This window comes from Micromys minutus (assembly GCF_963924665.1).
Source record: "Micromys minutus genome assembly, chromosome: 18".
Taxonomy (NCBI): domain Eukaryota; kingdom Metazoa; phylum Chordata; class Mammalia; order Rodentia; family Muridae; genus Micromys; species Micromys minutus.
The window spans coordinates 3,760,914-3,785,982 of NC_137953.1; the positions used below are offsets into that span (position 1 = coordinate 3,760,914).

At 48.4% G+C, this 25,069-nt stretch overlaps 1 protein-coding gene across 1 annotated transcript in view; it reads right to left on the reverse strand.

Moving 5' to 3' along the window:
• DYSF (dysferlin) overlaps window positions 1-25,069 on the reverse strand; it is a gene marked incomplete at its 5' end in the record, with an annotated part of 142,399 nt that overhangs the window by 110,379 nt on the left and 6,951 nt on the right. Inside the window, 12 exons of the mRNA XM_080932124.1 lie at window positions 6,450-6,532; window positions 10,050-10,093; window positions 10,224-10,292; window positions 15,500-15,603; window positions 16,642-16,768; window positions 18,342-18,457; window positions 19,052-19,082; window positions 20,846-20,896; window positions 21,402-21,464; window positions 21,739-21,867; window positions 23,395-23,606; window positions 23,918-24,010. Coding sequence (XP_080788250.1) covers window positions 6,450-6,532; window positions 10,050-10,093; window positions 10,224-10,292; window positions 15,500-15,603; window positions 16,642-16,768; window positions 18,342-18,457; window positions 19,052-19,082; window positions 20,846-20,896; window positions 21,402-21,464; window positions 21,739-21,867; window positions 23,395-23,606; window positions 23,918-24,010 — 1,122 coding nt within the window. The remainder of the gene's footprint in view (window positions 1-6,449; window positions 6,533-10,049; window positions 10,094-10,223; window positions 10,293-15,499; window positions 15,604-16,641; window positions 16,769-18,341; window positions 18,458-19,051; window positions 19,083-20,845; window positions 20,897-21,401; window positions 21,465-21,738; window positions 21,868-23,394; window positions 23,607-23,917; window positions 24,011-25,069) is intronic.

Here is a 25,069-nt window from a genome sequence, read left to right on the forward strand (position 1 = left end):
GACTGACAGGCACAGCTATGGTCCCCAGATTCTACTTTAAGCTCCTCCCAAACAATGCTTGGCAGAAGGAGCCTGTTATCTTGGACTAAAGGGAGAAGATGAGACCCCTGTGTACTTAAAAGCCAGGGACTGACTTTTAATCCGGTAGCCAGAGACAGTTAGCTACCAGTCCCACCAGCAAGCTAACCGCGTGCTGGTAGTGGCTGAAATTGCACAGGCCTCCTTGTTCATTTGGGAGCCATAAGCAGGTATGGCAGTGGGCGTCGGGCCCTGCTGACGTCGTAGCCCAGTGCTTCCTAACTTGAGAACAGGTCACAAGTCTCTGATGCTGAGGTTCACTCCAGGTTCTCGCCCCTGTGTCTGCAGACAGCTCATAAAGTCAAGGGTAGGGACAGCAAAGAAGCCACCCAACACAGAGCTGCTATTTAGTCCTGGTCATCTTTCTGCCAAAGCACAAGTGTCTCGCTGTGTTTTCCCTGAGCCCGGAGAGCTGGGCCGCAGGAAGGCCCGAGTCACAGATGAACATGCCCAGCTTTTTACTGTGAGAGTGAAGCCCAGCTCCCTCACCTGGAGGAAGTGCAAGGGACAGAGCAGGCCGCCAGCCACAAGTCACAGCTCAGCAGGCAGTCCCTGGGGACACGCGTGTACCCTGGAGGAGCCAAGTCATTACCTCCAGCCATCCTGGCCAGCTCCCAAGGCTCGGCAGAGCCCCAAGCCCATGGCTTTGGCTGCCTGACACCCGCCCTGGCAGGAAGGGAAAGGGGAGACTGCTGGGAAGTTCACTGTAGTCCATAATCCAAAGACAACTTTGGTTTTCTCCGTGCTGTTCTATAGCACAATGTCCCTACAGGTGAAGGCGTCAAAGATACCTGGGAGTATCACAGGTCCCATGAGCTTACTACCTTTCAAAAAAATGGCCACATCTAAGAGGGTATACTTCCTTAAAAAAAAAAAATAAGGAGGAGGAGGAGAGGAAGAGGAAGAGGAAGAAGAAAGAAAGAAAGAAAGAAAGAAAGAAAGAAAGAAAGAAAGAAAGAAAGAAAGAAAGAAAGTGTCTTCCCTTAATATATCGATCGGTGCATCGGGTCCAAAGAATATTTCCATGAACTCAGGCAAACTGTGGGCAGAAGTGCCTAAGAGGCTAGTGTTAGGTCTTGTACTGGGAACAAAAACAAGATCACAAAAACAAAACTCCAGGCTGGATCAAATCATCAGAAACCTCAAGGCAGAGAGAAGTGGTTTTGATTGATCAGCTTGTTGTCCTCGTTTTGAGATATGGTCTCAATTAGCCCCTTGGGTCTTTTACTCACTATATAAACAAGGTGACCTCAAATTTCTGATTCAAGTGCTGGGCTACCAGACACTCAGCACACCCTGTTCCTGTGGTACTGGGAGTGGGACCTAGGGCTTTTGCATGCTGAGCAAGCCTCCAACATATATACGGTTTGTGTTGTGTTTTGGGAGAAATAAGAAAATAAGGTAGTATACCTTCCCAGCACAAGAAGAAGAAATACAAAAGAGAGGGTAGAGAGGTGGCAGGGGTGTTCCAAGCATGACTTCCAGGCTGGGGAAAGAAACTTCGCCAGAGGCAAAGGAAGTGACAACCTTCAGACTGCTGTGTCCACATGAGAAGGGACCCATCTCTACAGGAAGGGACCTCAGAGAACCCCGGAAGTCCCAAAGAAAAACCAAGTTTGATCAATAAATTTAGCTCTTATTGATCTAGCTATTTTGGTACACATTCCAGAGTCATTGGCCCATTGCAAGAACAATCTGTGGTCCAGCCCTTGCCGCCATCCCTGAGCACACTGGGTTGCTTGTGACTTGAGCGCCATCTAGTGACCATGGAGAGAACTTTCTCACCTCATTAAAAGAAGGGCGATAAGAGGCTGTATGTGCATATGGTACAGTGGTGGGTTGCTTGCCAACCATGTCCAATGCCCTAATTAACTCCCAGTACAACAAGTAAGCAAGCAAGTAAATAAACTATAAAATAAAGGAAAGAAATAACTATGTGATAAAAATACATCAAAAATAAAGGATGATAGGGCTGGGAGAAAGCCTAAACTCTCATCAGATGGCTGACCACCCACCCACCAAAAAAAAAAAAAAAAAAAAAAGAAAGAAAAGAAAAGAAAAAAGAAAAACACTCAAAGCGTCATACTGTGCCTTGACTGTCATCGGTTCCTGTATTCAGAGACAGAGACAGTACCCAGTGTGAAAACTGAAACAAACTCGTGACATACAGGTTAGCCAGAACTGCCTCAGTGTTACCCGAAAAAGATGCTGTCCCTGGCTCATGATGCTATCTGTATGTGCGAAGCAGAAGTTCAAAAAAAAAAAAAAAAAAAACCCTGACCAGCTCATTGTGGGGAGGGGGCACACTCTGGGACAGAGTCCTCACACCCAGGAGTATACCTTCCAGAAGTATGTCTGTATGTGTTGGGTTGCTCGAAGTCTCATTAATGGGGTCACAATGGCAGATCAATGCTAGACACAGACAGGAAAGCACCAAGAAGATCAGTGGATAAGTCTCAACCTTAGCGTGTGTTTGAGATCTTCTGTAGCTGGAAGGGAGCCCTCGGGAGTAGGGATATAACTTGGCTGGTAGAATACCTGCCTAGCACGCATGAAACCCTGTGCTCAATATATCCCATACTACATAAATCAGGCACGGTGGCACAGGCCTGTAATCTCAGCACTTGGGGGAGTGGAGACAGAGGGATCAGAAGTTGAAGGTCATTCTAAGCTTGCTCTCACACAGAAAGATCAAGGATGGTTTGAGATATAAGAGATCCTACCTTAAAAGACCAAACCACCAAGTGTGCAACATACACCTTTAATCCAGGCACGTGAGCCAGAGGCAGGCAGAGCTCTATGAGTTCAAGGCCAGGCCAGCTTCCTCCAACCACTGCACACCAGACACCAGAAAACCTGCAAGTTCTAGGCCAGCCATGGCTACTTAGTGTGACTAAGTAATTTTTTTTTTTTTTTTTTTTTTTTTTTTTTTTTGAGAAAACGTTTCTGAAGAGTTAAAAAGAGAGACCAGTGGGGATAAAGCACATGAGCCAGAAAAGCTGCCAAGGGGTAGAGATACAGAGACACCTACCTGTCTATGCCAACACCTCTACAGAGCATGCCTCAATAGAAAGTGAATGGCATTGAGGGAGGGGGGTGTCAAGCAAGCTGTACTAAGCACAGAGGCCTCTGTATCAAAGGGGACACACACACTCATAAGGTTCAGGAGAGCCTCCGTCTGAATGCTACAAGAAATAGTTTGGGGTTCTCAAGTTCAGGAAAATTTGGGGATAACTTCTGTGGGGAGATGGACCAGAGCAAAGAGGGCCAGAACTGATGCAGGGGAAGAAAGATCAGTGAGTGACGCTGAAGGTGAGGTGCATGAATACCTGCTGCCTCTGGCTACCAAATGCCAGACACCAGCAGAGCTGGAGTGATACATCGGGTCCCCACTTTGTAGAGAGGGGAGTGAGTGACTGCCCTGATTATAAAGAACTTGAGCCCAAGATGGCTGCAGAGCCAGAGTTCCCAACACTACCCCATCCTGCCTTCATCGGTCTGAGACAGAGACTAGAATAAGAGTCATTCAACTCAAGACGTTTATCTCAGATAAAATTCAAGCAGGAACCTACAGAAGGCATCCTGGCAAACCTTAGGCTTCCAGTACAATGGTGGCCACACAGCGACCTCAGGGTACTTCAGTCTGAGTGAGCACATTCAGTGGTATTCACACAACAGGAGCCCCAACAAGACCCCAACTCATAAAGAAAAAAAAAAAACCTTAAATAAGAGCTAGATGTTTGCCAAATATTCATACATGGCCTATAAAACAGAAACCATATTTTTGTCATTTAGTAAGAAAACTTTTTTTTTAAAAACATAAGCTAGCTAGAAAATTTGAAAAGGAAATGGTAAAAGTAAGCCTAAAGAAGAGCTAAGGAATCCAGAACTAAAATCTCAAATAAAGGTTTTGTTTGTTTGTTTGTTTGTTTTAAAGGCTGGGAGGCTAATTGGGAGGAGGATTCAAACACAATAAAGAAGAAACACAGGTAGAAGAAAGTGCCTAAACTCTAGACGTCACTGTGAGAAACACTGGACACATATTTTAAAGCCGCGACATAAGGGATGTTTTTCTAGGAAAATATAAATTACCAAAATTGACAAAAGCAGGGAAAAAAACCTAAAAATAGCAATGATCACAAGAGAAACTGAAAATGTTATAAAGAGCCATCGGTACATCCACTCAGAAAGGGCACCAGGCCCACGTGGTTTTATGGGTGAATTACTTCAAACCCTCAAAAGACTATATTCTATGTTATATAAACTGTTCCCAGATGTTAGAAGACTTTAAATCTTTAAATCTTTCCGATTAATTTTACAGAGCCAGCCTAACCCAGATACCAAAAGCAAGTACTAATAAGAAAACCAAGAAGAAAAAAAAAAAAAAAAAAGCTGAGCTCAAGAGACACTGCGAAGTTCAGGAAGAGAGAAAGATGGCATTTGGAGATGTCAGAAACAGATCAGCTGGGATGCACTGCTGACATCAATAAAACAGTCTGAGGAGGTGATGGTGGTGCACTGTCTTACCAAAGAGACGATTAACAGGTTGGGCAGCATGTAAATTTAATTTTCTTCTCTCAGAAAGTATTCAAACATTACTGACAAATCACAAGCAAGCTCAAAGTTAGTGTCCATGGTCAGAGAATAGTAAAAAAAAGACAAACACGGCATCAGAAACACACCCTAGAAGTGTGTATTTGTAGCAGAATAACTATATGTTACATATTATATTGTATAGTGTGAGTTGATGTTAAGGTGATACATGATTGGACAGTGGAGGGGTAGGCAGGGAAAGGGCTAGAAAAACGAAAGAGGAGGAGAGGAGGAGATTGAAGGAACAAAGATGGAGGCAGATGTGTGTTTCTCTCAGCGCATCTCTTCATAAATAAGGTTGTTATGAATGATTTATAAGGGATGGAATTGTACAAGATCACTTGACTATTAAAGTTAGCAAATTACATTATACCTATCGGATCAGAGTAGTTTGGTGTGTTCTTTGATGTGACTACTTGATTGAGTTCAGAGTGTGTAGTGGCAGAGCGCATAAAGCCGGCCACAGAGTTGGGACGTGTGTGTCTAAGGCTTGGCAACAACATGCCAAGGGGAAGTGAGTGAAAACAACACCCCGGGGCAGTTGTATCCACTGGGGACAGAAGCAGCAGGGACAGTAGGGTGAGCCTCACCAGAGATCATAGAGGCTGCATAAAGGCCGCCAACTTTAGACATGTACATGAGCTGGGGGTGCAGAGGGGGGTCCAGCACTCGCCTAGCATCTGAGGCACTGAGTTTTATCCCCAATAGCACAGACCTATTTTTTTATTTATTCTATTTTAGTTTGTGTGTATTCCTGCATGTATGTATGTATGTATGCATGTATGTATGTATGTATGTATGTATGTACACTAGATGCATGCAGGTATCCTCAAAGACCAGAAGGAGACGTCAGATCCCTGGAACTGGAGTTACAGACAGCTGTGAGAATTCTAATGTGGGTGCTGGGAACTGAACCCTGGCCCTTTGCAAAAGCAGAGAATGCTCTTAACATCTATGCAATCTTTCCAGACCTGTGTTGTTGTTGTTATAGTGTTGTTATTGTTGTTGTTGTTATGAAACTAAGCTATAAGAAAAAACATTCATTGCAAAGTTATTTATAAGGAAGAATCATCAGAAGATGCCTGATCAGCTAGCTCGTTCAATTATGTATACACATAATGAAATATATATTTATCACAATTGTATCCTAAGAGATAGGGGTGTAACCCAGTTTGTAGACTCAGCTGGAATCTACAAGGCCCGGGGTTCAATCCTCAGTACTGCACCAAAAAAAAAAAAAAAAAAAAAAAAAAAAGACATTTTGGAAGAATACTTAATCACAAGAAACTAAGACCTAAGTCTAATATTGTCAAGTAAGAAGCAATGACCAAACAACCAACTCATTTTAGTGTGTATAGGTATGTTTAGTGTGTGTGTGTGTGTGTGTGTGTGTGTGTGTGTGTGTGTCCCAGACAGCTCAGGATGCTGTTCTTGCCTGCAGGAAAGGACTTGAAGATAGTTCATAGGTAAATGTCATGGTCTTCTTTCAGATCACTAGCTAATTTGTTACAAACTGACGATGGGTTACATTTTACTAGAACAACAAAATCCATTGCAAAATAGGAATCACTGGGACACTCGGGACCAGGATGGAGCCCAAGGGCCCCACCCCTGAGCCCCAGGACTATCTAGCATGTTCCCTCTACTCACTGTGCAGCGCCCTAAGTATCTGTGAGTGAGCTCTCACAGGAATCTCCCTGAGCCGTCAGGCTCTCAGACCTTGAGGTGTAAGACAGAGTGAGGAGGGACGGGGCAGGCCGGGAGCAGGTGGGACATACCTTCTATTTCTCCTCCAGTGGCAGAGATTTTCGACATACCCAAGTAGGTGGTGGCCACAGTGTCATTGTGAGTGAGGCGGTCCCTAGAACAATGATGGGAAGAGGGCATGAACGTGAGAGGCAGACATAGAACACAGCCTGCTCAAGAAGGAAGTGGCCTTAGTGATTTGCTAGGGGTCCAGTCTTCCGCTGAGGCCTGGGAAGCCAGTGAGGAGAGGAGACTAGAAAGGAAGTGACCATGCCCAAAACACTTCAAGGGGCAACTTGTTCATCTGTATCTGTGGACTTACATGGGGCCACCTTCCCAGGTTGACAGGGAGGAGGCCAGAGGCAGGCAGGATGAGGAGCAGAAGGCTGCTGAGAAAGAGCAGTTTCCAGACCTGAAAGGTTCTGGGAGCCCAAGAAATGCTTAGATCCAGAGGACTTCCAGAAAGCGGGGCCGCTGCTGGTGTGCTGTGACCTAAGCTGTGGTAAAGCATGTTCAACCCTTACCTCACAGGAGCCGCACAAGATTAGAGACCAAGAACCCTTAACGCCCTCCAGGGCCTGTCGGCAGGGAAGGAGGAGCAGAGCCGGGTGTGGCAGTACACGCCTGAGAGGATTCCAAGACTCCCTACTGGCCAGCCAGACTAGCCTAAATCACAGGCTACAGGATTGATACGATATCTTTCTTATCTCAACAAATAAGGTGAAGTTGAGGATTTGACATCTGGCCTCCACATGCAGGTGTACACATATGCATGCATATAACACACACACACACACACACACACACACACATCAATCAACCCTGTCAATAAAGGCACCTTTTCAGGACTCCTAGTACATACCTTAGAGGGAATACAGTACAATGAGTCCCACCTTCAGGTGATGGGGCTGACACTGAGACAGTCAGTTATCACAGGGCTGGTGAGATGGGTTAGCAAGGCACCTGCCCCGAAAGCCTGGATACCCAAGTTTCATCCCCAGGAACCAAGCAGAGGTAAAAGAAGCGGGAGACAATAGATTCCACAAAATTGTCCTGATTTCCAAATATATGCTGTTACATTCAGGCCCACATACATGTATCACACACACACACACACACACACACACACACACACACACACTCACAGATAGCTCTGAGGCAAGATACTCCTGGTTTAGAATCCAGGGCCCTAACCATCCCTTCCTGCCCCTTCCTCTGACGGACCCAGGATTCTCCACCTAATATTCTAACCCCAGGGTATGTATGGCCATGTTGGGGGACATTTTTGTATGAGATGAGAAGGCTCCAGACTTCCAGAGGGCAGAGGACACAGGCATTGAACAACTTTCGATTCGAGGGCCAGACCCACAGACAAGAATTCCCACTCCAGAGGTCTGCAGTGCCAGCTTGGGCAGGCCCTGGACCCCCTCTAGCATATTCCCAACCCTTTTTCTTAATTTCTCCCAGGGCTTCCTCTCTACTGTAGGCACGTCAGCCATGGCAGACTCATGCCAGCACCATTCCCAAAGACAAAGCATGCTGACTTCATATTCCTTTAAACCTAACCCAAGACATCCCAGTCTCTCTCTTCCTTCCTCTTTGGATTTCCCAGGAAAGGGAGTAAGTTTGATGTCCAACATTTCCCTCGGGACAGGGACTACATGAGGAAGAATGAGTGACCTGTCAGCCCAGACCCACGTCGTGGTTTCTGGTCATCTGTGTCATGAGAAACTTCCTGAGGGGACCAGCACCAACGCCTGATGTCACATGCCCTTCTTGTGGTTTCTTCTTACACCAACGGGAATCGAACCCAGTGCCTCAAAGACACTATGCAAGCTGGAGGTATTTTTACAACATCGTTGATCCCACTCTTTTAAAGGGAACTGGGCTTCTGACTTCTGGTCTTGTCTAAATACAAAGGGGAGTAAGAGTGGGTGGGGCTTGTTGTTTTTATGGAGATGACTTCTACTAAGAAGAGGTTTTGAAAGTTTTCTTTTTTTTTTTAATATCTATGTGTGTTTGCCTGAACAAGTTTATGATGTAGTTGCCCACAGAGGCAAAAGAAAAAGGTGTTGAATCTTCTGGAACTAAAGTTACAGGCAATCAAGAGTTGCCCATAGTGGGTGCTGGGAACTGAACCCTAATCCTTTGCAAGGGTGTAAGTACTCTTAACCACCAATCCATCTCTTTAGCCCTGAGGAATTTTTTTAATCAAAAAAGGAGCTCTTAAAGACTTGAATGAAAGCTTAAGTTACAGAGCCACATGGACTGTGTCCTATTTCTAAGATCCAGGTGACAGGAGACGTTCATCTGCGTGTTCTAAGGAGGAGGATTTTCTGGATAGAAACTTGCAGCAGTGGTTTGGGGGTTTGGAGCTTTTGGAAAACAGTGAGTCTCAAAATAGACTCACAATAAAAGTGCCGCTTCGACCGGGGCCAGAGATGCAGCCACTGGGTTCCGTAATGTGTTTGGATTGTACAGTATGCTCATAGCTTTGACACAGCTCCAAGGGAGTCAGGCCAGGCACAGCCACAACCCATGGGGCTAACCGCACCCACACACATCCACACAGATGTGTGCAAGCACACACATGCACACCGGGGTGACCCAGTCGATGGAACACACTCACTTCCAGCTGACATGCAGAGATGGCTCTGGGAATGCAAAGTGTACCTTTCCACCAAACCGCTTCCCCTTCCCCGAGGCTCATACCAGCTGAGGCGGACCTCAGGACCTCTCCCTGCCCCCTGCCCACACGTCTCTCCCTCTAATTCTCTCGATCTGTTTTCTTTAGGCCTGGGGAACTGGCACACGTTTTAATGGCTCTGTGGCCTGGGGTTTTTCCCCTGGTCTCTCATTATCCTCCTAGTTGGGGGTGCCATGGGCCTGCAACCAAGGGAGAACGGCCAGGGAGCCACATGACCAGCACTTCTGGGGGCAGCAAAAGGACAGCTTGCTCTTTGTGGGAAGCCTAGTGTTTCTGAGCGGAGCTCGGGCCCTGATGTCCCCTCAAGCATGAGAAAGGCCGCCACCTTTCTGCTGCTTTGAGAAGCAGCTGGGCGAAACACACCAGTTCTAGAGGCATTCACTGGGCCTCTGAAACGTCCCTGCGGTCGGCTCATTTGGCCTTTCCTCCCTGTTGCCTCTGTGAAGTAGTTCCACGCCGCCTTGTCGAGAGTCAGATAAAGCCATACATGTGGACCCTGGCCTGCAAGTTGGTGTTCACCGAGTGGTAAGATTCTAAGACACAGGCTACTGTCCTGGCCCACTGGACACCAGCAGTGATGACCTCTGTTCAGGAAATAAAACCCCCATATCCAGCTGGGGGAGGGGAGCTCTTCTTTCATTCTGTCTCAAAGCAGATGGCTTAGCTTCCGTACTTTACACGTGGCCCTTACTAACGACATATCAACTTCTCAGAAGGCTCCTCAGGCTCTTCACTGCCCCCAGCTGTGCTCTCCTAACCTCTGTCACTACAGCACCTCCGCTCCAGGCTGCCCCACAACTGCCCACAGCCCTCGGGGATCTTTCCTTGACCCATGCCTCCTCTGTCACAGTAGCAGCTGGGCTGCAGGAAAAAAAACAGGCCCAAGGGCCCCTGGAGACTCCCTTTCAAGGACCCCAGAACTCACCAGTCCATGACACGAATCCTCATTTTTTCACACATAGAGGGAAACTGGGGAAGGAAAGGAAGCTAGGTGAGAACGGAGTTTTAGAAGAGAGCAACCCCCTCACTGAGCAGAAGTCGAGGATGCCAGCAGGATTCAGAGACCAGAAACTGCAGAATCCTCCGAAGAACCACTCACCATCGCAGGCAACGTGATGTTCTGGTTCCACTGAGGGTTGGCTGTCTTCTCCAGGATCTTGCTGCAGAGCTAGGAGACAAAAAAAAAAAAAAAAAAAAAATGGGGCATGAAACTCCACGTGGAACCTGAGCTTTGTGGTAACCATATAACCCAGAAGCCATCCTCTGCCACACTGGCTGCTCTTAAGAGCTGGGCCTGAAACCCTGGGTCTCAGGGCCATGTGGGGAAAGCTCAGATGAAGAGAGTCTCTGCAGAGACGAGGCTCAGTGGACGATAAGATCCACACGTACATGTGCAAGTGTGTGCGTGCGCATATACACACATACACACACCTACACACGGAGGCGGGGTGGAGAAAACAAAAAATTTTTAAACGACTCAGTCTTGATTATATAGCTTCTGAAAGTCAGATGAGTCTACCCCTAACAACAGTGAACAGCCTTCCCCTATATGCCTGTCATGTGCTAAGCAAGAGCTTTATTAAAGTGCATTATCTTAACAATGAGCGTTTGAATTAGATCCAGAACTTTGGTTCCGCGGGGCTTCGTCTCTGCTCCGAACCATCCAGTCTCAACTCCTGTTCCCATTTCTCCTCCTCCCTGTAGAAAGAGCCCAGCCATAGACTTCGAGGAGAGCAGCAGGTAACGGGCTGGCATTGCAGGGGTGCAGCCACCACTGTTGGGGACATGTGAAGGTCTGAAGCAGACATAGGCCAAGGAGTTTTTACTCCCACCCAGATCTGTAAATGCCTCTGTAGCCTGACACCCACTGTCAGCAAGGCTGCAGGGAAACCACGCTCTTCATCTTGTTAGTGGAGGAAAATTAAGTAGTTTGACTCCTATGGGGAGGGAGCTGGGGCTACCAAACCTTTTTTACCCAGCAGTCCTTCCCCAGATATTCTCTACAGAAATGCCTGTATGATTAGAGTGACATTGTTTACCACAGGATGGCTAGAGCTATCAGAGATCTGGAACAAGCCAGTATTCTTCAGTAGAGGATGGGTTAAAGAAAGTATGGTCCAGCCATGCTTTGAACTATGCAGCTTCAAGTAAGAGGAACAAGTTCTGAGTTGTACCGTAGGGTAGGAAAGTTATGCAGAGCAGTGAGCACAGTGTGCAAATGCTTGGACTGGAGTGGTACATGCTGAGAACCCACAGTCACGCCTGCTCACACATGCATAAGGAAACCAAAACGTTGTAACGGAAATGCACTTACAAAGGAAGACAGAAGATTGCTGACTGGGGACCAGAGCAGGAAAAGATGATAGATAGATAGATAAATAGATAGATAGATAGATAGATAGATAGATAGATAGACAGATAGACAGACAGATAAGTAGATAGATAGATAGATGATAGATAGATAGACAGATAGACAGACAGATAAGTAGATAGATAGACAGATAGACAGATAAGTAGATAGATAGATAGACAGACAGACAGATGATAGATAGACAAACAGATGATCGGTAGATAGATAGGTAGGTAGGTAGGTGATAGATAGGTAGATAGATAGATAGATAGATAGATAGATAGATAGATAGATAGATAGGTAGGTAGGTAGGTAGGTAGATAGATAGATAGATAGATAGATAGATAGATAGATAGATAGGTGATAGACAGACAGATAGATAGATGATATAGATGATAGATAGACAGACAGACATTCAGACAGATCAACCAGGGATAGTAGATGCATGCAGTATCAAATCTAAAAATAAATACAAATTTTATTATAAAATAAGGAAACTGTTCTAGCATATACAAAGGGGAGGCCCTGCCAACACAGTTTCTTGCTTCAACCTCTGCCAAAAAAGTCTATGACCTCTAACCTAATAATTCTGGTTCTAGACGCTTCTCTATGGAAAGCAACGCATGGACAAAGGTTTCTGCATGCTGACCGAGTTAGAAAGAAAAGGTTGAAATCGTACACAATAGGACACACTTTGTTGTGCATTTGTCTATCAGAGTAGCAAGCTGAGGAAATGCTTGATAATACAAGCTATCCCAAACCGCTCACGGAGGACTGATTCTCACTACTCATGGTCTCTACAGAGTCAGTGTCACCATCTAAAGAAAATGGACAAGGTTATTGCCGCCCACCCATCACATTTTCTCTGAGATCCGCACAGAACCTGCTTCTGCACGTCTCTGCTGCAGCACCCCTGGTTTATCACACATCGCTGAGTCTCTGACAGCAGGCTCACCACCCACAGCACATCTGACTTAAGATCACACTGCACCGCTTCACACTTGGGGAATGGACAGCCTGTCAGCATGAACCCCAACAAAAGGCAGGAAACTCCCCTCCCTGAAAAATCAATTCAGGAAAGGCCTGGAGTATAACACAGGAACCGAGAGGCCAAAACTCAGTGCTACCCCACCCTTTAGCCAGATTCCAGTCACAGAGCTGCGAAGGGGAAATGAGAGACATAGAGAGAACGGACCAAACAAGCTTTGCCTCAGGCACACTTTACCTTTCTCTCTCCCTCTCCCTCCCTCTCTCTCTCTCTCTCTCTCTCTCTCTCTCTCTCTCTGAATTTTTATATCCTTTAATTTTTGTAATACATGGGTCTCATTCGTGGATTCAAAAAAAAGTCTACAACATCTGCCCTGCCCTGAAGGACACCCCTCTCCTTGTGCTGTATACAATGTTCACATACACACCTTGTGTGGCCACTGTGTAGTTGGATGTACCTTGAGTAACAGTGCCCCCAAGTGTCCATATGCAAAACTGCAGAAACATCCAAGTATGGCTAGGCAGACACTGGCAAGGCCCTAGGGCTCTCCAGATGTAAGTAGGTGCAAAGAGAAAATAAAATAAAATAAAATAAAAGCAGGGAGCTAGAGCCAGAGAGGGGGATGGGTGAAATGGGGTGAGGGTTGGGGGAGACACGACAGGATGAGGACAGTGCTCAGGGCAGAAAAGAAGACAGAGGCCTAAGGACCATGGAAGCAGCTGGCTGCCCCTCCTTCCTAGCTCATGCACACACACATGCACACACATACACACACATGCACATGCACACACACATGCACACACACTCACATGCACACATGCACACATACACATGCACACATTCACACACACTCATTCATACATTCAAAAATAAATTAAGAATTCTTACATAAAGTGGGGGGCTAGAAATGAGACAATGAGTGCTGTGGAATGCCAAGCAGTGATGTGGTAGGAAGAAGTCAGTGGATTCTCAGAGTACTGGGTCATGAGGTACATTGAACATCCTCAGGGAATCATGATGTCATCCAAGGAGTAGTTGCCAAATTGGGGGAGGGGATTTCTTTTATAACAGTTAGAGCAGAAGATAGAGAATTATCCAAGGAGGAATGGAATACCTGGTGTTGTGTCATGTTGCAACACAATGTAGGGAACATGGCCTGTGGTGAACTCCAGGCAAAATCCTCTGAGTGAAAAAGCCCTCCTTCAGTGCCAGGAAGTATGGGAGCCAAAGGAGTAAGGAAATACCAAAGGAAACAGAGAACTCAGGAATTTGGACAAATGACCTAGCTTCTCCAAAATGTCCCTGTTCTGAGATGGAGAAGGTGGTGAAGAGATTAACGTTCGACCCTGGAAGGAAATGGCAGTGGCTGGGGAGACACAGTAGCTAGGAAGCTCTGGTCCTTGGGGCATGTTTGAGGTTGAGAGCAGACTCATGTTGGATGTAAAGAGGAAAGAATAGAAGCAGACCCACATTCTCCTCCTTGGACAGTGGTATCCTTAAGATGAAGGCTGCTCTGAGGAAGACACTTGGGGAGAAAGTTGCTCCAAAGGGCCATATGTAGAGCAGGTCAGAGGCATGAGAAAGTCTGGTGGGGAAGAGAAAAGTCAGAGCCAGAGCTATGTGGAGTCCCTTGCAGCTAGGCGGCTCCCTTGCAGCTAGGCAGCTAAAGCCTGGGGTGGTCATGACTACAGGAGAGAACCTGTAGCACATTCAGAAAAAAAAAAAAAAATGCTGGGGCTGTGGGTTGTGGGACCAAAAACAACATGGACAAAAACTACTATCCTATTCTACCCTGGGCAGGAAGGTGAGCTGCAATGAGGGAGGGATGACCAAGTGACCATCAGGTGCCCCCCCATCTCAATCTCTCTCTCTCTCTCTCCTGCCATAACTGTGTAAAAATAATTATTATGCTTCCTCACACGCTGAAGAAAAATGGTTTCCCTGTCTTAACAGATGAACGGAAAACAGAATATGGTGCATATACACTAGAGTTCTATGTAGCTTTAAAGAAAGTGAAATCATAGCATTCAAAGGAAAATGTTGTAGCTGAACAACAGAGTTAGGTGAAATAAGCCAATTGCACTCTGAAAGTCAATCCATGTGCTGCTTTTAAGTTTAAAAATAAGTGTGGGGCTGGAGTGGTTAAGAGCACTGGCTGCTCTTCCAGAGGTCATGAGTTCAAATCCCAGCAACCACATGGTGGCTCAAACCATCTGTAACGGGATCTGATGCCCTCTTCTGGTATGTCTGAAGACAGCTACAGTGTACTCATATACATAAAATGAGTCTTTAAAAAAATGAAGCATAAAAAAACAATAAGAGCATGTGTGTGTGTATGTGTGTGTGTGTGTGTATGTGTGTGTGTGTATGTGTGTGTGTGTGTGTGTATAATGTTCGGGACCAACAAGGTGACTCAGAGCATAAAGATATTTGACTCGATCACTTCGTAAACTTTTTAAATTCTCAGAACCCAAAGTGGAAGAAGAGAGCCAACTCCACAAAGATGTCCTCGATTTCACACACATACACACACACACACACACACACATACACACCCCATGGCATGCCTGCCCCCACAAACACATATCATACACATTACTTTTTTTTTACAGGCCAGACAACCTGAGTTCAACCACTGGGGGAAGAAGGAGAACCAGCCCCATAAGATATCCGGTGACCTCCACATGTACACTGTGGCTGTACCCATCCCAGCAACACATACGCATACATAAATTGTTTAATCTCTTTTCTGGTTTCATGCATTTCACCTCTTGTCCCACACTATTGCTTAATACTCCCCAATACTCTCCCTACCACTCTGCACCCCTCTTCTCTGTTTAGTCACAGCTACTTCCGGACTGGGCATCTGGGTATCCCTGTCCATTTTCAGGTGTAGCACCCCAGACAGCCAACCTCAGTATGTTGCTTCCAGAGGCCCCTCTATGTGCACTTCTGTGGGGTTCCCTGCTCTGTCTGGACCCTCCACCCCACAGCCTTCTCCCTCCCACAACCCCGCTCCCTGATGCCTGCTCCTCACCATTTTCCCAGCAAAGCTGACTTCCACAAAGGGGTCCACCAAGTTCTTCTTGTTGCTGTCAAAGCCAAAGATCTGCTTGACGTTGTCCATCACAGCATCGTCCACTGGGGAAGGGACATGCCTGTCATTGCTTGCCATTGTCCCCTCTACACTATCCCAATGCCTGCCATCTCTGTTCCGGAATCAGTTGCCTTTGTGTCATACCCATCTCTGGCCTCCTCCTAAACCCTCCAGACCCCTCTGTCCCACACTGCCAGCCTCTGGAGCTCTCCAGACCCAACTATCCCTGCATCTCCAGGCATGCTGTGGTCCCTCATGAAGGAGTCAGTTCAGGCTCCTCATGAAGAACGGCAGCTAAGAGTCATTGCTCCTTCCCAAACACATACATCTGCCACGGCCCCTCACACCCCAAGCTTCAGGGCCTGTCCACGTGTGGGACTGACCCAAAATCCACACCATTAAGAGCAGTAAGCAATCCAGAAAAGGATGGGTGGACTCTGGGTCCCTTAATACCGTGGTCACAGTGATCTACCTGTGGGTGATCCTGTTGGCCAGCCTTGCTTTAAATAAAAAAGTAAGAGAGGCCCAGCACATAGTCTAAGATTTTCCGTTTCCATAAGACCACCAGACCAGGCGAGGGGAAGCCGTTTCGGAGCTGGGGGTGGGGGGCGGGGCAGTCATTACTCTCGAGGCTCCTCCCTCTACCTAAGTCAGCTCCACATGTTGCTTCCCATTAAAATCCGGTTGCTCTTCAGAGAGTGGTAGTCACTGTGGAGTGCAAGCATGGGGCTCTGGGCTCAAACCAGCACCACCAGAAAAGGGGGGGGGGTGTCTCTGTTTGGTTTATCTGCTGTTGCAGGGGAGGGGCGGTATCAAACAAAGGCTTGCAACATCAGCCAGACAGCAGCGACCATGGGTACCACCAACAGGCCCTCCGGGAGGAAACCGGATCAAAAAGAGGGGGGAAATAAACAAGGGGTGGTCCCAGGGAACAAAAGCACAGAGAAAAGGAGGTCAGGGCTTCTTCTCCCATCCCCCACCCCCACGGCCCCAATCTCCCCCCCCCCCAGGCCCAGGGTCCAAGCTTTTAACAACCTAGCAGGAGACTCTTGTAAGCATCCAGAAGGGGGCGCTACACTCACTCTGTGGTAAGTCCTCAGCCCGGAAGAGCTTCAGGCAGAAGTGGGCTCCACGAAGGGCCACACCGGTGGGCCTAAGCAGGTTGCTTTCAATGTCCTCTCTGTCTTCAGAAGGGTCTTTCTTGTCCAGCTGTCAAGGAAACACACAGGGTTCTTTATCAGCCCTTCATTGGAACTCTGACACCTGCAGCTGTTTGGTCTTTCACTTGGTTACGCTCTCAACAGAGAAGTGTGGACAAGGATGCACACTTCCTAGCTATGTGGAGGACCACCTCCAACAGTGAAAATTGCATCTGGCACACAGCATGCATCCAAACCAACCACTCTGACACACTCCCATTTCCCATAAGTTCCCCATTCACTGCTCCCCCAACCCCATTAAAAATAGCATGGTAGTTGAGGCAATCTAAGGTAGATGCTCCATCTTTAGGGATGTGTTCCCGCACACAAGTATTAACACAGTGACCCCAGAGTCAGAATGGTGCCAATGGGCGAGTGGTATCCCTGGTAAAGTAGACTGAGGCTCTGATCCATAGAGCTCACGCTTCCAGAAAGAACAAGCCTCTTTGCAAATGAAGGCAGTACCACTGTGAAATAAACAGTGTCTGACACCACAGGAACACACAAGCCATCTAGTGGCTTCTTGGGGCAGGAGGGCAGTGGAGGGTCAGGACAGAGTGAGGTTGGGCTGTCCAGCAGCCTACTCCTTGGCAAGCTCACGGAAAGAGCCATAGCCTGATGCTCTCTCAGCCTGTACCCCGTGGGGAACCCCACATCAGCATCTGCAGCAAGACATTCAATCCCAGCACATTCAGGAGCGTCTGTGAGAGAGTCAGAAACCCCCGTCTCCTCTAATTCCCTGTCTACAGGAGATGAGCGCGTGAGGATGGAGAAAGCCTCCCGGAAGAGAAGGGCTAGCTGTGTGGCTCAAGGGAGGGAGAAGGAACATGGAAGACAGAAACGAGGAAGATGAAGAAGGGATGGTTGAACGTGGTGGACGAGAGAGCACAAGCCCATTTACAACAGGGGGAGAGAGTGTGGGATAGCCTGAGGCACCTCTTCCTAATGTGGGGTGTACCCTGTTATCTCTGTTTCCAGGAGTGTTTCCAGGCTAGCCCGGCTACTCCAGCTCCTCAGCAACCTTCAAGAGGCTGAGCTGCCCTCCACTAGATGAGGGGACCTCCCTCTGCCCTCCCTTCTTCTGTGTCAGGACGCTTGACCACTTCACCTCTGCTTCCTGCAACTCCTGCCCTGCCTCCCTGCAACTCCTGCCCGGGCCACGGGCCACCTCTTGGGTAATAACTACAGAGCTATGACAAAAACAGTCTAGCCACAGTGGTCAACACCTCATGCGGAGGGCTGTGTGTGCTACGTGGTAGTGCTTGTCTTTAATCCCAGCACTCTGGAGGCAGAGGCAGGTGGATCTCTGTGAGTTTGAGGCCAGCCTGGTCTACAGAGTGAGTTTAAGGACAGCCAGACTACAGAGAGAGACCCAGGCTGGCTAAAAACAACAAAGCAAAACCCCCAAAATCCTCTTATAGCTCCGCCATCCCAGCAGCAGAATTTCGAGTGCCGTGTTTGTTGTTTATATCTCCTGCATGTTGTAAAGGTTTCATGATGACTACATAACCCATTAAGACAAGAAAACACCAAGCTAGGGGTTTGCACGCTGTTACACTAGGTACTGTGAGGAGGGTACTCACGGGAGCTTCGTCTCCAGGCCCTAGCACACACAGGCTGGTTTTGAGGTAGCCTCTGGCCCCTGCAGAGAAGTCATCAGGGTCTGAGAGCAGCAGCCACTTCCGGAGATAAGCGTGTCCTGCAGGAGAGAGCAGAAGGTCAGATCTGCAGACAGGCAGGAGCTTATTGGGTCCTTTAAGGTGAGACAGAAGACCTAGCAACCAGGCAAAGGGACCAGGTTTTACACCTCATAGGTGTGTGAAGCCAAGAGCTGCCCAGTGGACTCCACAGTTCCTTAGCAGAGCCAGATTTCCTGAAGCATGGAAGACTGGTAATCACACCCTCCGTGACTACTGAAGATTTGTGTGTCAGAGAAGGATTAGCAGAAACTTCTAAAGGAGGTGATAAAAGCCTAACTCCCATTTTCCCACTTCCTTAGTAAATCACCCGGACCACAGCAAGGTGGGTAAAGTGACTTAGAATAGGAGCCCAGGCTCCAGTGACCGTGGCCCAACCTCCCAGAAGGAAGAAGCCACCAACAGACCAGACTTGCCTGGGGACTTGCTTTGCATGGAACAGAAAGCCCCGCCTTCCCTTCCAAGTGCAGACCCCACCTCAAAGTTCTAAAGCATGAGGAAGAAGAAAAAAGGAGCCCCCCAGCCCCCAAATGAGTGCCTCCAAGAAGCTTCTAGGAGCAGAATATCAGGATTTAGCCGAGGGGTTAAGAACTCACGGGGTTCTCTGTACACAGTGCCCACGTCCATCTGAAATAGAGAGGAAACAGAGTCAAACAAAGGATTTTTGGTTTCCCAAGGCCCTCCTCTACTCTGCAGAGGGCTGATTTCTCCGAGTGCCTTACTCCATTGTGTATGTATGTCTTCCCTTACTCTCGGTAAACGCCTTTCTTCAACTGCTAAAATACATAAATAAGCAAGCAAAACAAAACATACACATCAACAAGCACAGGCTACATACAGGCCAAACACCTGTACACATAAAATAAAAATAAATAAACATTTAAGACACTAAGCGATCTACCAAGTAGCTGAATGGATGGCTACATAATGCTTAGAACTTTTTTTAAGATTTATTTACCTTTTTTATGTGTGCATAGGTATTTTACTTGCATGTGTCCCTGTGGCCCACACATGTGCCTTGTGCTGGTAGAGCTCAGAAGAAAGCGTCAGAGCCCCTGGAACTGGCACTATAGATAACTGTGAGCTGCCACATAGGTGCTAAACCTGGATCCTCTCCAAGAGCAGCAAGTGCTCGTAACCACTGAGCCATCTCTTGGCCCTGCTTTTACAGTTTGTAAAGTCTGTTAAGTCTCCAGGACTCCGTGATTTAGAAGTGGATTGTCCATCGCCCACTTCTGGCCATCAGGAAAAGTAAGCAGGCCAGAGGACCTCTCCAGGGTGCATATCAGAACTCCAGACCCACAGAGAATACGGGGTCAGGGAGCAGAGCGCCATTGAATATGACATGGGTGTTTGGATGAGAATGGCCCCATGGGTGCCTAGATTTGAGTACTTTGGTCCACGGTTGGTGGGATTTCTTGGGAAGGTGTGGCTTTATTGAAGGGGTGTGGCTTTATTGAAGGGGGTGTGGCTTTATTGAAGGGGGTGTGTCACTGGAGGTGGGATGTGAGATTAGCACTCTCAGCCTCATGTTCACGAATCGGATGGAAGTTCTCAGCTACCGCTCCAGCGCCATGCCTGCCCGACTGCTGCCACCCACCATGATTTAAAAGAGGGTTTTAATGCACCCCAGTGGAGACAAGGGTAAGTTCACTCCCTCTCTTTCTGTCATACCCTGACCTCAAGAAAAATGGGAAAGTATAAGCACTTTCTCCAGATTTCTGAGACAGATCTTTCCGGAAAGGAACTAAGCTTGAAGCTGTGGGGTGCCATTCAAGAACTCAGGCTCCGCCTCCAAAGGGTGAATATGAGGAAAGCCAGAGACACATAGGAGCCTGACATGGAGGGTCCCAAGCTACAGGATGTTAGACAACCTGTCATAGATGCCAACGTTTTGTGTGTGGGGGGGGGGTCCCTGAATAAAGAAAGAACTAACTCACATAGACAGCTGCCATAATTACCACAGGAACCCAGGAGAGACTCTGTGCCGGGGTTGAGGGTTGAGGTGCTCTCCAACCTCTCTGAACATGTGATGGGAAACGTGTGCCTCACCCACTTTGGCTTCCTTCTGTCTGTCCGGTCCCAGAGATTGCCTATGACATACAGCCCCTCCCGGCAAACTCAATATGGGCTCATTCCACTGTACTTCCATGCAGGGGGGTTGAGGCAGCAGGATCACCACAAGTTTGAGGCCAGCCTGAACTGTGAGACCAGAACTCTAACTCCAGTAGATAACAAGTCCTTTATCTTTTACCTTTGGTGAGAGGTTTCCTAAGTTGGGAAATTTCATGGAGTTTTTAGAGAGATGGGGTTGAACTAGATTTTCCTGGCATAGCCTGCCCGTGAAGGCAAAATGAGACCTCACTACTTCCAAGTAAACAAACAATTACCCGGAACTCGCCAAGGAGAGCATCTGTCCTAAGGGAGCAAGAGTCCACCACCTGCAAGAAAAGATCATCTTCCTGTGAGCGTGCAGCTCTGGCCATGCCCCTCTCTATCTGCATTCTGGAGATGGTGCTAAGCAATATCTCATCTCACAGTCCTGTGAATAGATGCTAACATGGTCCCCACCTCAAAAATAAGGGGACAAACGCACAGGGAAATCACTCGGCATGTGTTGAATCACATGGGGCACCCGACAGAGGTGGGACCCGCACACCCATTCCTAGCAGCAGAGAAGAATCTGAGGCCACAGCATAGGCAGAGAAAGCAAACCAAAAGCCAGGCATTTCAGGCCCCTGGCCTGAGGCACTTGGGCATTTTTCGGCCACTGGCAAAGTTTCTGTGAGTCCTTTAACCACCCAGAATTCACCCAGGGCCAAGCTTCAACCCACCCCTTTCTCCCAGACACATACACAGGCTTCCAGGCACAATGGCAAACATGTCTGTGCTATCGAATCCCGGCCAGCATGCATACCCGTTCACACGAGAACATCAGAGACTTACCGTGATGAAGATGGGCTCATCAAACAGCTCCGAGGGAGAGTCAAACACATTGAAGAAAAGAGTCTGTTGATCCAGAACAGGGAAGGGGTGGGCATCAGTGTCTCCGACCCGCTGGGCTATCCCATCTCTGCCTCCAGAGGTTAGCATTTCAAGGACAGGGATTCTGAGACTGTGGGGAGTGCAGCTCTCCAAGTCCTCTAGTAATCTGTATTGGTCTTGGCTCTCACACTCAGAGTTGGTGCCCCAAGAGCACACACCCTTGTATGAATGTCCTGGTCCCTCCTGAGGATCATTCTCAAGGGCTATCATTCTCTGCCTGATGCCCAGAGTCACTCACCTCATTGAAGAGTGGGCTATTTCCCTTCTGGATCCGAGTCCGCTTGGTCTGCCCAGCAGCTGTGACCTTGACCACAGGCTTGATGTTCACCCCAGGCAGCTGACGTCCCTCTATCACCTGGACTCTGATCTGAAAGCCAGGAGAAGGTATAAACTGATGGACAGGAGAAAGCAGATCATCTGCTGGCCCCAAAACTTAGAAACCGCCAAACCAGCTCACTGATGACTTTGGGGAGAACTAGGAAAAGATACGAGAAAAAGTACTATAGGTCTGGAGAGATGGCCCAGTGGTTAAGAACACTGACTGTTCTTCCAGAGGTCCTGAGTTTAATTCCCAGCAACCACATGGTAGCTCACAACCATCTGTAATGGGGTGCCCTCTACTGGCATGTCTGAGGACAGTGACAGTGTACTTACATACATTTTTTTTTAAAAAAAGAAAAGAAAAAAAGAAAGAAAGAGTACTACAAAAACTACATTCCCCCCCCCCAGCTCCCCCTTGCATCCAGAAAATTCCAGAGCTTCCCAGAAGAGCTGTTTCACCTGTGTAAAATCTCGTGGGATAAGGTCAAATCCAGTCCTGCCTTCCTTTAGAACACTGAGACCCCTTTAACATCCACTCAGTTATTGTTGCTGTTTTTTTCTTTAAAAGTCACTTTGTAGCTAGACTGGCCTGTCACTCACTACGTAGCCAGGCTGGCCTCAGACTTGGGTAATCTTTCTTCTTCCACTGTTGGACATGGTTCCTCAGACTCGGGCAGCTGATACAGCAGCTCAGAGTAGGGCAGAGGTCTACTTTTCTAAGGACCATGGCTGGGCACGTATGATGGCATTCAGGCCCAATCCCAGCCCTTTGGAAACAGAGCTGGAGGATCGGGAGTTCGATGTCACCCTCGGCTCTACAGTGAGTTTGAGGCCAGCCTGAGTAACACAAGACCCAGTCTCAAACAAACCAACAAACAGGGCCAGGGAGATAGTAGACAAGAACGAACAGAAAGTTGTGCTCCGGCCTGAGTACGCACACTGTGGCACACGCGTGTGCATATACGCAGACACATCACATAGGAATATAAATGTAAGTTTAAGATGTTTTAAACAATAGGTCAGCAAGGCGACTCCGTAAGAAAAGGCCCTTGCTGCCAAGCCAAGTTCCGTAATCTGAATTTATACTCCAGGATCTACAGGGTAAAAAAAAAAAAAAAAAACAACTCCCACAAATTGTCCTCTGACCTTGTCACCTCCACACAGTGACCTCACAGTGAGTGACACTTGCACACTCCATGCTAATGCACACAACAGTCACTGGTTTCTAGAAAAGCTCGAGGACGCTGCTGTAGCTGTAGCTGTTAGGGCATACAGTCCCTACAGAACAAGGAGCTAGCCCAAGGACAAAGGCCAGTTACCACAACAGAGGAGATATAGGGCTAGCCTACTCTCATTCATTGTTTACACATCAGACCCCTTAGGACCGGGCAGAGGCATGCTTTGAGACCCCAAAACATGAACTTTGAGTTCAGCTGTCAGGGATCCAGGGCAGCCTAGCTTCTTCATGGGAGGCCTCCGGAACGCCAGCATCATCCTGAGGCTACACAACCCAGCCAGGTACAGAACACTAGTAACTGCTGATGAACTATAGGGACAGTCCCCCCACTATCACCTGGAAGTCCTGTGGCTTGTCTGACAGCAGCTTTCTAGGCGGGACAGAGCTTCTTTTCCTTTTGCCCCCTGGATAGTGGGGAGGAGGGTGGGAAGGTGGCTTCTTGGGTGTAGTTGGGCCCCCTGGGCCCACAGCAGCACTTTGATCCAGGAACGGCTCAGCTTCATCTCCAGTCAGGCCCTGGTCCTCCGTGTCTTCCTCCCCTCCTGTGTCTGTGAGCACAGGACCCTATTGAGCAGTGTGTGCCTATGGTCCTGCCCCGAGGTCTCAGTCCCACAGGGGAGGACCAAAGAGCATGCCTGCTGCGATACCACTGGCTAAGCCTGCCCACCCATCCCCAGATGGAAGAAATCAAAGAGGGGCGGCTTCCACAGCTGGCCCTTGAAAACAGTCAGTAGTCAGTTAGTCAGCAAGAAGAAGATAGAATGGCCCTGACCCACCCTCCCCAGCACTAACAGACAGGCCCTCTGGCCACCTTGCCAGGCGAGACAGTTACAGGTGGTAGGGTCTGGCTGCATCTCACCCGTGGGGACCGGCCACTTCTTCCCAGAGCATCTTGTATCCAGGGTGCTGTCACTGAGCAGGGACCAAGTCTCAGCCCGGCTCTGTCCCCCACCTGGCATGCATCAGGGCATAGCCCAAGCGGGGAGGAGTAGGGGGGAGGTGGGATGAGAGAAGCCCACCTTCCGCAGGCCCACCCTTACTTCTGATATGCTTATCCACACAACCTGGGTACCATGCTCAGAGGTGACTGTCCCTTCTCATCGCTAACCAGGCAGAGGTGGGAGCTTCCTTTTGTTGGTCAGACTCAGAGCATCTGGGGGAATCTCTGCCCACCCTCCCTCCTCAGCAGCTTCTTTCCGCCCTGAGCCTAGCTTAGCTATCTCTCCCCAGGTCAGGATTCCCAGCCCAGTGATCTCTCCAGGGGCAGATGTGCAGAGCTAACAAAACCTTCCTCAGCCTCCCTCTCCACAGAAAGCCACTCAGAGCTGGCCAACAAGACAGGATTACCCAGAGAGGGCACGGGCTTCGCAGGTTTTTATAACTTGCTCCTCCACCCCCACCTCACACCCCCCCCCCCTTCACCCAAAGATAAACTCTAGAATCTTCCCCTAAGCAAATGCACGTCCCATATGAGCTGTTTCTACCCAGACTGCCTTGTGGTTAGGCTACCTTTCCCAAGCACCACCAGCAAGTCAGCCTCCTTGGCCGCGCCTTTGCTTGACAAGCCTAGCAGGAGCTTGAGGCGGGCATGGGACATAGTCTACTCACTGTCTGTTCATCATGTATGATCATCCCTGTGACCAGAACGACCAGCCCGAAGCCACTCAGTGTCAAAAGCAAGATGGAAGCTCCCGTCCCCTAACTTTGGCTCAGCTCTTCACGGGGGTTGGAGGAGGGGTGGGGTAAGTAGTTCTTTTGTTACACCCCACCACTGCTTAGGGAAGCACTAAGCTTCAGTCCACACTCTCTCCAGAGCTAGGGATGCACAGTACAGATTGGACCCCGCCCTTCCTGGATGTCAGGGGTTGGAGAGCCTCGTCACGGAGCCGAATCTCCACCTCTTCTTTTCTGCCCACCCTCAACTTCTGTCCTCGCACTGGCCACCTCTTAACCCCAGGACTAAGGAGACGTGCTGGCCATCTTCCAGAGACCCTGTCCTATCAAGGGGAAG